Source organism: Salvelinus sp. IW2-2015, linkage group LG7 (assembly GCF_002910315.2).
Source record: "Salvelinus sp. IW2-2015 linkage group LG7, ASM291031v2, whole genome shotgun sequence".
NCBI classification, from domain to species: Eukaryota; Metazoa; Chordata; class Actinopteri; order Salmoniformes; family Salmonidae; genus Salvelinus; species Salvelinus sp. IW2-2015.
Genome location: NC_036847.1, coordinates 7,898,786 through 7,911,994, shown reverse-complemented (window position 1 = coordinate 7,911,994; position 13,209 = coordinate 7,898,786). Strand labels below are relative to the sequence as shown.

General features: G+C 41.5%; 1 protein-coding gene across 1 annotated transcript in view; it reads left to right on the top strand.

The window, feature by feature from the left end:
- Positions 1 to 8,592, top strand: part of LOC111966315 (leucine-rich repeat-containing protein 38-like) — an 18,619-nt gene extending 10,027 nt beyond the window's left edge. Inside the window, exon 2 of the mRNA XM_023990836.2 lies at positions 6,678 to 8,592. Coding sequence (XP_023846604.1) covers positions 6,678 to 6,925 — 248 coding nt within the window. The 3' untranslated portion in view covers positions 6,926 to 8,592. The remainder of the gene's footprint in view (positions 1 to 6,677) is intronic.
- The last annotated feature ends 4,617 nt before the right edge of the window (positions 8,593 to 13,209 follow it).

Here is a 13,209-nt window from a genome sequence, read left to right as displayed (position 1 = left end):
AATAGTTTCCACTGTTTTGGGACGGAGGGGATTGGGTGAAGGTGTTTATTGTGCATATATTAGCAATAATATAGAAGTCTGGTAGAAGCAGTGTGATGGTGTGTAGCTATGAATGTTGTGTGTGTGGTGTGTGTGTGGTGTGTGTGGTGTGTGTGTGTGTGTGTGTGTTGTGTGTGTGTGTGTGTGTGTGTGTGTGTGTGTGTGTGTGTGTGTGTGTGTGTGTTGTGTGTGTGTGTGTGTGTGTGTGTTGTGTGTGTGTGTGTGTGTGTGGGTGTGTGTGTGTGTGTGTGTGTGAGTGAGTGAGTGCATGAGTGCTAAAGTGCGGAGAGTCAGTGCAGGTGGTCAGTCCAGTTCAAGTGTTCAGCAGTCTGATGTATTGTAGATAGAAACTGTCTCTGAGCCTGTTGATATCAGACCCAATGCTCCGATACCGTCTTCCCGACAGTAAGGGAGTGAACAGCATGTGGCTGGGCTGTTTGGGGTGCTTGATGATGCTGTGGCCCTTCCTCAGGCACAGTTTCGAGTAGATATCCTGGATGGGTGGGATCACGGTCTTCATCACCCGCTAGAGGGCCTTGCGGTTGTGGATGGAGCAATTCCCTTACCAGGATGTGATACAACCAGTCGAGACGCTATCGTTGGTGCAGCGGTAGTATTTGGAGAATAGATTTCTTCAGCTGCCTTATGAAGTGGAGACGCTGTTACACCCTCTTGTCAAGAGTGGTGTTGTAGTTGGTCCATGTCAAGTCCTCGGTGCTGTGGACGCCGAGGAACTTAAAACTGCTGACTCTTTCTACTGCAGTCATGTTGATATGGATCGGGCATGTTTCCTCCTCTGCTTCCTGAAGTCAACAATCAACTCTTTTGATTTGCTGACGTTGAGTGAGAGTTGGTGTCCTGGCACCACAATGCCAATTCGCTTACCTCCTCCCTAGAGAAGGACTCGTCGTTGTTGGTTATTAGGCCTACAATCGTGGTGTCATCAGCAAACTTGATGATGGAGTTGGTGTCGTGCAAAGCCACACAGTCGTGGGGGAACAGGTAGTACAGCAGAGGGCTGAGGACACACCCCTGGGGGGCCCCTGTGTTAGGAGTTAGTGTGGAGGAGGGGTTGCTGCCCATCCCTTCAGCTTGTGGTCTGCCAGTCAAAAAGTCCAGGATCCAGATGCAGAGGGTGGTGTCCAGACCCAGGGCTCTGAACCTGGTGTCGAGCTTCGAGGGAACAATAGTGTTGAAGGCTGAACTGTAGTCAATGAACAGCATTCTCACATTCAGTGCCTTCAGAAAGTATTCACATCCCCTGACTTGTTACACATTTTCTTTGGGTTACAGCCGGCATTTAAAATTGATTAAATTGAGATTTTGTGTCACTGGCCAACAAACRATACTCCATAATGTCAAAGTATAATTATGTTTTTAGAAAGTTTTACAAATGAATAAAAATGAAAACCTTAAATGTCTTGAGTCTATAAGTATTCAACCCCTTTGTTATGCCAAGCCTAAATAAGTTGCATGGACTCACTCTACAGTATGTGCAATAATAGTGTTTTTGAATGACAACCTCATCTCTGTACCCCACACATATAATTATCAGTAAGGTCCCTCGGTCGAGCAGTGAATTTCAAACGCCTCACAAAGAAGGGCACCTACAGGTAGATGAGTTCAAATAAAAAAAGGAGACATTGAATATCCCTTTGAGCATGGTGAACTTACAGTTGATGTCAGAAGTTTACATACACCTTAGCCAAATACATTTAAACTCAGTTTTTCACAATTCCTGACATTTAATCCCAGTAAAAATTCCCTGTTTTAGGTCAGTTAGGATTASCACTTTATTTCAAGAATGTGAAATGTCAGAATAATAGTAGAGACTGATTTATTTCAGCTTTTATTTATTTCACCACATTCCCAGTGTGTCAGACGTTTACATACACTCAATTATTATTTGGTAGAATTGMCTTTAAATTGTTTAACTTGGGTCAAACGTTTCGAGTAGCCTTCCACAAGCTTCCCACAATAAGTTGGGTGAATTTTGGCCCATTCCTCCTGACAGAGCTGGTGTAACTGAGTCAGGTTTGTAGGCCTCCTTGTCCGCACACACTTTTCAGTTCTGCCCACAAATGTTCTATAGGATTGAGGTCAGGGGTTTGTGATGGCCACTCCAATACCTTGCCTTTGTTGTCCTTAAGCCATTTTGCCACAGCTTTGGAAGTATGCTTGGGGTCATTGTCCATTTGGAAGATCCATTAGTGACCAAGCTTTAACTTCCTGACTGATGTCTTGAGATGTTGCTTCAATATATCCACATCATTTTCTTGTCTCATGATGCCATCTATTTTGTGAAGTGCACCAGTCCCTCTTGCAGCAAAGCACCCCCACAACATGATGCTGCCACCCCTGTGCTTCACGGTTGGGATGGTGTTCTTCAGCTTACAAGCATCCCCCCTTTTCAACCAAACATAACGATGGTCATTATGGCCAAACAGTTAGATTTTTGTTTCATCAGACCAGAGGACATTTCTCCAAAAAAGTACGATCTTTGTCCCCATGTGCAGTTGCAAACTCGTAGTCTGGCTTTTTTATGGCGGTTTAGGAGCAGTGGCTTCTGAGCGGCCTTTCAGGTTATGTCCATATATGACTCATTTTACTGTGGATATAGATACTTTTGTACCTGTTTCCTCCAGCATCTTCACAAGGTCCTTTGCTGTTGTTCTGGGATTGAGTTGCACTTTTCGCACCAAAGTACGTTCATCTCTAGGAGACAAAACGCATCTCCGCCCTAAGCGGTTTGACGGCTGTGTGGTCCCATGGTGTTTATACTTGCGTACTATTGTTTGTACAGATGAACGTGGTACCTTCAGGCGTTTGGAAATTGCTCCCAAGGATGAAACAGGCTTGTGGAGGTCTACAATTTTTTTCTGAGGGCTTGGCTGATTTCTTTCGATTTTCCCATGATGTCAAGCAAAGAGACACTGAGTTTGAAGGTAGGCCTTGAAATACATCCACAGGTACACCTCCAATTGACTCAAATTATGTCAATTATTCTATCAGAAGCTTCTAAAGCCATGACATCATTTTCTGGAATTTTCCAAGCTGTTTAAAGGCACAGTCAACTTAGTGTATGTAAACTTCTGACCCACTGGAATTGTGATACAGTGAATTATAAGTGAAATAATCTGTCTGTAAACAATTGTTGGAAATATTACTTGTGTCATGCACAAAGTAGATGTCCTAACCGACTTGCCAAAACTATAGTTTGAAATTTGTGGAGTGGTTGAAAAACGAGTTTTAATGACTCCAACCCAAGTGTATGTAAACTTCCGACTTCAACTGTATATTAATTACACGTTGGATGGTGTATCAAAACACCCAGTCACTACAAAGATACAGTTGTCCTTTCTAACTCAGTAGCTGGAGAGGAAGGAAACCGCTTAGGGATTTCACTGAGGCCAATTATGACTTTAAAACAGTTACAGAGTTTAATGGCTGTGATTGGAGAAAACTGAGGATGGATCAACAACATTGTAGTTACTCCACAATACTAACCTAAATGACAGAGTGAAAATAAGAAAATCTGTACAGAACAAAAATATTCCAAAACATGCATCTTGTTTGCAATAAGGCACTAAAATAAAACAGCAAAAAATGTGGCAAAGAAATTAACTTAATGTCCTCAATAAAAGCGTTATGTTTGAGGCAAATCCAACACAACACATCACTGAGTACCACTCTTCATATTTTCAAGCATGGTAGTGGCTTCAAAATGTTATGGGTATGCTTGTCATCGGCAAGGACAAAAATAAACGGAAAATATAGCTAAGCATAGGAAAAATCCTAGAGGAAAACCTGGTTCAGTCTGCTTTCCAACAGACACTGGGAGACAAATTCACCTTTCAGCAGGATAATAACCTAAAACACAAGTCCAAGTTGCTTACCAAGATGACATTGAATGTTCCTGAGTGGCCTAGTTACAGTTTTGACTTAATAAATCAGCTTGAAAACCTATGGCAAGACTTGAAAATGGTTGTCTAGCAATGATCAACAGCCAACTTGACAGAGCATGAAGAATTTAAAAAAKAATAATGTGCAAATATTGTACAGTGCAAAGCTCTTAGAAATTTACCCAGAAAGACTCACAGCTGTAATCTCTGCCAAAGATGATTTTAACATATATTGACTCAGGGGTGTGAATACTTATGTAAATGAGATATTTATGTACAGTATTTCAGTTTCAATAAATCTGTCTCTGTTCTATTATTACCCAGCGGTTGATCTGGTGTCTGCTAGTAACACACTGGTTGGAGTAAATTACTCTCTTCCTTCTGTATAAACCAAATCAGATAAATCTGATTGCAACATGGACATTTCACAAATTAATATTTGCCTTGGAGAGGTGAATAAAGCAAAGTTGGATTCCTAAGGAAAACCTTATATAGGAATTATGTAATATGAGTTACGTGTGTCTGTGACAGGTGCTTTGTGAAGCTCTTTAAATCACACCAAACGACGACACAGGGAACGCAGCCTGGCACTAAGCACATGTATTTATATGGCTATTAAAAGAAAATCATAAATTCCTGTGGAGTGTTAGGTGTTGATTTATGGCAATGTGGTTCTCTGTTGCAGTGAGTAAATTCAACACTTGATACTTTACACTATTATAAGAGGGAAAACTAAACACAAACATCAAATTAATGGGGTTTTGGGACTTGATGTGATTCGATGGGTGTGGAAAATGATGAGACACGAACACACACAATATAGTAGCTACTACTGTATGCGTACTGGGCTATAGCTCCTGTAAGGCAAAACAATGGCACCCATCTGGTCTCGCAGTGTCCTCACTTACACTGTTACAGTAGGATGATATCACAGACTAGCCATTCTTGGTGGATTTCAACCACGGTCAATGCATGCCATTCCAAATTGTATGGTCAGCATGCTATTCAACAGTACTGTAAACAGACAAGACAGCTAATCACCTGTGTGGGCTTTTTATTCAGTCATCAGAGAGAGGTCAGCTCCAACATGCATTTAGATCTGAAAGGAATTAATAGATGCAATATGATGAAAATGCCACTAAACATACAAGGCAGAGTGTAGCTGTTACCTTCACTGTTAAGCTATTACCATACTTACAGTGCATTCAGAGAGTATTCAGACCCCTTGACTTTTTCCACATTTTGTTACATTACAGCCTTATTCTAAAATGGATTCAATAGTTGTTTCCCCTCATTAATCTACACACAATACCCCATAATGACAAAGCAAAAACAGGTTAGAAATGTTTGTGAATGTATTAAACATAAAAAACTGAAATATGACATTTACATAAGTATTCTGACCCTCTACTCAGTACTTTGTTGAAGCAGCTTTGTCAGCGATTACAGCCTTGAGTCTTCTTGGGTATGACACTACAAGCTTGGCACACCTGTATTTGGGGAGTTTCTCCCATTCTTCTTTGCAGATCCTCTCAAGCTCTGTCAGGTTGGATGGGGAGCGTCGCTGCACAGCTATTTTCAGGTCTCTCCAGAGATGTTCAATCAGGTTCAAGTCCGGGCTCTGGCTGGGCCACTCAAGGACATTCAGAGACTTGTCCCGAAGCCACTCCTGCGTTGTCTTGGCTGTGTGCTTAGGGTCGTTGTCCTGTTGAAAGGTGAACCTTTGCCCCAGTCTGAGGTCCTGAGCGCTCTCGAGCATGTTTTCATCAAGGATCTCTCTGTACATTGCTCTGTTCATCTTTCTCTCGATCCTGATTAGTCTCCTCATGGTCTGAGAGTCCTTTAGGTGCCTTTGGGCAAACTTTGAGTGTGCTGTCATGTGCCTTTTACTGAGGAGTGGCTTCCGTCTGGCCACTCTACCATAAAGGCCTGATTGGTGGAGTGCTGCAGAGATGGTTGTCCTTCTGGAAGGTTCTCCCATCTCCACAGAGGAACTCTGGAGCTCTGTCAGAGTGACCATTGGGTTCTTGGTCACATCCCTGACCAAGGCCCTTCTCCCCCGATTGCCCAGTTTGGCCGGGTGGCCAGCTCTGGGAAGTCTTGGTGGTTCCATTTCAGAATGATGGAGGCCACTGTGTTCTTGGGGACCTTCAATGCTGCAGATTTTTTTTGGGTAGCCTTCCCCAGATCTGTGCCTCGACACAATCGTGTATCTGAGCTCTACAGACAATTCCTTCGACGTCATGGCTTGGTTTTTGCTCTGACATGCACTGTCAACTGTGGGACCTTATATAGACAGGTGTGTGCCTTTGCAAATCATGTCCAATCAATTGAATTTACCACAGGTGTACTCCAATCAAATTGTAGAATAATCTCAAGGATGATCAATTTAAACAGGATGCACCTGAGCTCAATTTCGAGTCTCATAGCAAATTGTCTGAATGCTTATGGTATTTGCTTATATCTCAAGGTATTTCATTTTCAAAAAATTATAAAACCTGTTTTCACTTTGTCATTATGGGGTATTGTGTGCAGATTATTTTATCAATTTTAGAATGAAGCTGTGAAGTAATAAAATGTGGAAAAAGGGAAGGGGTCTGAATACATTCCGAATACACTGTATATATTTCAATTCATTTCAGATCTACACTGTGTATAGGCTGGGGTTTATTTGGGATTGGACCATAGAGTGACTGTGATCCAGACTGTTTTCTGTCTCTCTCTCGCTCCTCTCAGGTATGGAAGGGTTGGAGTGCTCCCTCCCCATGGACGGGAGTCTTATGTCCCTGAGTCTGCTCTCTGAGGCCAGTTTCCGGGAGTGCCGGGGCTACCTCTCCCTCACGGATATCCTCATAGTCATCTTCTCGGGCATCTCCGTCTCTGTGGTAGCCATCATAGCCAGTTTCTTTCTGGCCTCTATGGTCCACTGCTTCCAGCGCCTGGGCAAAGCTGGTCAGGCAGACGAGGAGGAGGGCAACGACTGAGGGAGAGAAAGAGCGTGATCTGGGACCAGATTCAGTGTCACTGCAGACACTGCAGACACCCTGACTACATACCTTGTAAGAGGGCCGTGAAGAAGGGCAGGAAAATGGAAGAGTAAGTCAAGGACAACAAGGGAGTATTTAGCCCAGGAACTGGGCCAAAAGGATCTTACCATGTGAATTCCTGCTCGCCGCATTGGTGGCAGTCAGAGGCACACCAGGAGGGGTGCTAGGGCAGTGGGTTAAACCATACGCTTGAATAATACAAATGTTTTCTTAGCACTGCCTTAGCACTGCCTTAGTGTACACAGCCTTACTACCTTACTTTGGAGAGATCCTCCAGCATTCCCTTGAAATCGTAGTACTATATTTGGGCTGTACTTTGAGTCTAACATGAGGTAAAATTACTTGCACCACCCTTTCAAAGGGGTAAACAGGTTCTTTGAGATCTGGGTTGAGCTGAGAGGTAAAAGAACAGAGAGAAGGACAAGGGACAGGCACACTGCAGTCTAATGCATAACTATGTCCATTGCAGTGATTTGAGTAGCAACCTACTTAACCTTTGTTTACCAAAGAGCAGGCTGAATGAGAAGATTCTATTGTTACAATATAGAACACAGAAATTGGATAGCATGAGCTATCGACAAGGATGTTACACTAAACTGTGACACAAACTCTCAGAAGTAAAATCAAGTAAATATGGAGGATATTGTTACAATATCTGTTTTTGGAGCACAAATGTAGCCTGACTATGTTTGGCGAGACAACGCCCTAAGGAGTTGGCAAGAGAGCACAAACAGTCTGGCACTTAGGCTAGCACAAATGTAATATTGGTTAAAAAACAATCACACATTAGGTACAGTATACAGTATAGAACAATATGCTAAAATAACCTGCCATTTATGACCCACAAATGTAACTATGGAAATAATTATATTATACAGCTTGTACTGTAAGTGGACTGTAAGTATTTTCCTGTTTCAGGCATAATTATTTTATTTATTTTTTACATTTGAACAAAAGGTTTATATTGATACTGAAGCTTTTGTTGATGTTTTGGTTATTTTATTTATTTTTTTGTACAAATTAAGTCTTCTCTTGTTTGTATGGGGATTTCACATAGTAACAGTATTGTCACAAAGACTCTAATTCCAAGCTAGGAGGGCTAAGGTAAAAATGAATTCAGTGTTTCGTYGTCTTCATCATCCTTGATGTTTGGGCCTTCCAGCCTTTTCCTGTGTCGGCCTTTATATCCTCAATAGACCAGCAGCTAGTAGCAGCCAGGTGAAATTGATGAATGAATGCTATAGGTCAATGATGTCATGTGTATTGTTTGGCTAAGAGAATAGTGAAACAACTGGTAGATCATAAATGAAAACCAGCATAGTCACAGATGCTTCAAGACCTGAGTTTTGAGCGGGTGTCCATCTGTCTCACTTMTGTTTCTTCAGTCAAACTGTATCCGTCTCTGGCACTTGTAACCCACCAATGAGGTTTGCTGGCGCTTGTAACCCACCAATGAGATTTGAGATCCCAAAAACAGATGAAAGGGCTATTTTTCTGTCATGATGCACCATAACAAACACCTGGAAAAGATAATCATGGGGTTGCAAAATGCAATATAAAAAAATGTAAAGAGATAAAATAAAGCGGTAAAATACACACACTAACTTTGCTGTTATAACTTTGATTTCACATACCTGTCTTGTTTCTTTGAATGAAGACATATGTAAAATATTTATATTTTTATTGATTTAACTCTTATATAACAAGGTGTCTTATTCGAGAACCAATTCTAATTTGCAATAATAACCTTTTGGAACAAGAAACATCCTGCTATGCATGTGTAATATAATGTTATTTATCTCTGAAAACAAAACTTTACATGTCAACATGGAGCACTTCTTTCACATGCAACATAACCTATCTATGGAGAAAAATCCCACTTCCATTATATTGTTTGAAATTGTGGCCTATAGAAATGTCCTATTTCTCTAGTCCAGTCTCATGGATGTATACCCACATACCCACATAGTAGCATCTTACAGTGAAGAGCGGATGTCACTGTCCAACCAAATGATCCCATATGTGGCCAATAGGGTTGACCTTTACCCTCAATGAAATCTGTTTGTTTCGGTCCAATAATCACAGCTCCCATAACGCTACAGCTGGCATCCATATCCCACGCCATAGAACAGAGAGGTGACGATTGAAGGAGACCCTAATTTTTCAAGATGGATTGTTATGTGGCATGTGGTCATCAGATTTGTTGACCCTACGAATATAGAGTATATTCTTATATGTGTTATAATACAGTATAATATGCAGACTATCTGAGATAATACGCAAAAGAGATAATCACTGTCATACCAGCTACATCACTGTCTAGGTTCTGTTTGATAGGATAACACAACACTGTCCTGTTATTGTTCTGATGGTAATATTTTTCTTAAAACGTTTATTTATATAATGTATTTGTATGTCCTTGTGGACCTTAATTATGTAATACACGCTGAAATAGTGCCTCATGCACTGGGAGTCAGCATGCTGTTAGAAAGTGTCGGCGAAGGGAGGTGAACAATACTGTCTCGTGTGCTGTAAAACAACTGGATGGCATACAGTTGAAGCCCGTGGGCACGGACACACAAACAAAGGGAACGGATAAACAGCGGGGTGTTGAGTCAGAACAGAACTCCGACTCCAACACGCCACTGATGAAGATCAGAGTGGAGGGATGGTGAGCCATTCTGCCAGTGCCTCCCTCCTCATCCTTTATGCCGTGCAGTCAGCTGAGCCGCCATACAGAATGGACAGAAGTAGGATGAGAGCGGAGGAGGGGAAGGAGGATTTTCGGGAATGAGGATTTTCCCTCATCCACTGAATTCCTGTTGTCGCCATGGTTACATGGTTGGAGGCCAGTTCGGTTGGAAGTCGAAACTGCCACAGAGGAAGAGATTTCAAAATTGCTACGTCACTGCTCTCTCTTTCTCTCTCCYCTGTCTACTACATTGAGACAGAAATAACAAACAGCTGAATTATACAATAGTATTATAATTCTGATGCCATCCACTTATGCAAGTGAGACACAACTTCACTAAATCGAATGCCTCATGTTACACCCTCTGAGGATGGATGAAAACAAATACCATCCCTGTTACGTGTCCAATGTCCCACATCTACTTAATGTAGCTTCCCTGCAGAGTTAACTGCGGTGGCCTGCAGGGCAAAAATATGTAGAGAACATAGGAAGTAACGCTACACCTTGAGTGAGTTGAACACTATGAATAATTGAACAGCAGTTGAACAGTATGAATAATTTCTCTGTGGTCCACAAAAGGGATTAGAGTGACAGAGGTCCATGACCATGTTGACTGCCACAGCACCAATAAGGGACAAACGACTTGGAACCAGTTCAAATCTAAAATCCAGCGATAAAGATAGTGGCATTATGGTGCCAATGACTGAAATCAGTGGTTAGAACTAGAAGAAACCAAAACACCGGAGTACCACACAACCTACATGAGGTTGCATACAGTAATTGTATGTATGGGGTACAGAGATGAGGTAGTAATTCGAAAATCATGTTTAAAACTATTATTGCACACAGAGTCCATACAACTTATTATGTGGGTTAACAAAGGGGTTGACTACTTATTGACTCAAGACATTTGAGCTTTAAATATTTTATGAATATGTAAAAATTCTGAAAAACGTAMAGTACCAGTAAAAGTTTGGACACACCTACTCATTCAAGGGTTTTTCTTTATTTTTTAAAAACTATTTTCTACATTGTAGAATAATAGTGAAGACATTAGAACAAAGAAATAACACATATGGAATCATGTAGTAACCAAAAAAGTGTTAAACAAATCCAAATATATTTTATATTTGAGATTCTTCAAAGTAGCCACCCTTTGCCTTGATAACAGCTTTGCATACTCTTGGCATTCTCTCAACCAGCTTCATGAGGTAGTCACCTGGAATGCATTTCAATTAAGAGGTGTACCTTGTTAAAAGTWAATTTTKGGAATTTCATTCCTTCTTAGTGAGTTTGAGCCAATCAGTTGTGTTGTGACAATGTAGGGTTGGTATACAGAAGATAGCCCTATTTAGTAAAAGACCAAGTCCATATTATGGCAAGAACARCTCAAAAAGCAAAGAGAAACGACAGTCCATTACTTTAAGACATGAAGGTCAGTCAATGCGGAAAAGTTCCTTAACTTTGAAAGTTTCTTCAAGTGCAGTCGCAAAAAACATCAAGTGCTGTGATGAAACTGGCTCTCATGAGAACCGCCACAGGAAAGGAAGACCCAGAGTTACCTCTGCTGCAGATAATAAGTTCATTTGAGTTCCCAGCCTCAGAATTCTGCAATTAACTGCACCTCAGATTGCAGCCCAAATAAATGCTTCACAGAGTTCAAGTAACAGACACATATCAACATGAACTATTCAGAGAAGACTGCGTGAATCAGGCCTTCATGGTCKAATTGCTGCAAAGAAACAACTACTAAAGGACACCAACAAGAAGAAGAAACTTGCTTGGGCCAAGMATCACGAGCAATGGACATTAGACCGGTGGAAATCTGTCCTTTGGTCTGATTAGTTCAAATTTGAGATTTTTGGTTCCAACCGCTGTGTCTTTGTGAGACGCAGAGTAGGTGAACTGATGATCTTCGCAAGTGTATTTCCCACCRTGAAGCATGGAAGAGGAGGTGTGATGTTTGGGGGTGCTTTGCTGCTGAAACYGTCTGTGAYTTATTTAGAATGAAAGGCATATTTAACCAGCATGGCTACCATGTCACGCTCGTCATCCTCCTCATCTGAGGAGGAGAAGTTTGAAGGWTCGGAGGACCAATATGCAGCGTGGTATGTGTTCATCATGAATTTAATAAACAGAGAACACTGAACGAACTATACAAAACAATACAACGAACAACGAACGTGAAGCTATAATAAGAATAGTGCTGACACAAGCAACTAACATAGACAATCACCCACAACCCACAATGACAAAACAGGCTACCTAAATATGGTTCCCAATCAGAGACAACGACTAACACCTGCCTCTGATTGAGAACCATATCAGGCCAAACACAGAAACAGACAAACTAGACATACAACATAGAATGCCCACTCAGATCACACCCTGACCAAACAAAACATAGAAACATACAAAGCAAACTATGGTCAGGGCGTGACATACCACAGCATTCTTCAGAGTTACGCCATCCCACCTGGTGTGCGCTTAGCGGAACTATCATTTGTTTCTCAACAGGACAATGACCCAAAACACACCTCTAGGCTGTGTAAAGGCTATTTGACCAAGAAGGAGAGTGGTGGAGTGCCTCATCAGGTGACCTGGCCTCCACAATCACCCGACCTCAACCCAAATGGTTTGGGATGAGTTGGACCGCAGAGTGAAGGAAAAGCCGCCGACAACTGCTCAGCATATGTGGAACTCAAGACTTTTGGGAAARCATTCCAGGTGACTACCTCATGAAGCTGGTTGAGAGAATGCCAAGAGTGARCTGTCATCAAGGCAAAGGGTGGCTACWTTCAAGAATCTCAAAAATAATATATATTTTGATTTGTTTAACACTTTTTTGGTTACTACATGATTCCATATGTGTTATTTCATAGTTTTGATGTCTTCATTATTATTCTACAATGTAGAAAATAGTACAAATAAAGAAAAACCCTGGAATGAGTAGATGTGTCCAAACTTTTGACTGGTACTGTAAGTCCAATTTGACATTATGGGGTATTGTGTGTAGGCCAGTGRCACAAAATCTCAATTTAATACATTTTAAATKCAGGCTGTAACACAACAAAATGTGGRAAAAGTCAAGGGGTGTGAATACTTTCTGAAGGTACTGTACATTCAAGCCTGCTGTGTGCTGAAAGGGAGCTGCTGCCTGCTATAAGGGATCTCAAATTCAAATGCTTTAGGCTTTTGTTGCACAGAACTAAGTGGGTCACACCACATCACCAGGATAAAGTGGCAAAGCATGAACAAGATAAACACATGATGAAATAATTTAACCATATAATCATCTCAAATATCACATTAAGAAATCAGAGAGCTGCTGTGACAGGACTGGTGTGTGAGAGAGAGAGAGAGAGAGAGAAGAGAGAGGAGAGAGGAGAGAAGGAGAAGAGAGAGAGAGAGAGAGAGAGAGAGAGAGAGAGAGAGAGAGAGAGAGAGAGAGAGAGAGAGAGAGAGAGAGAGAGAGAGAGAGAGAGAGAGAGAGAGGAGAGAGAGATATCAATCCTTTCCCATTAGGCAC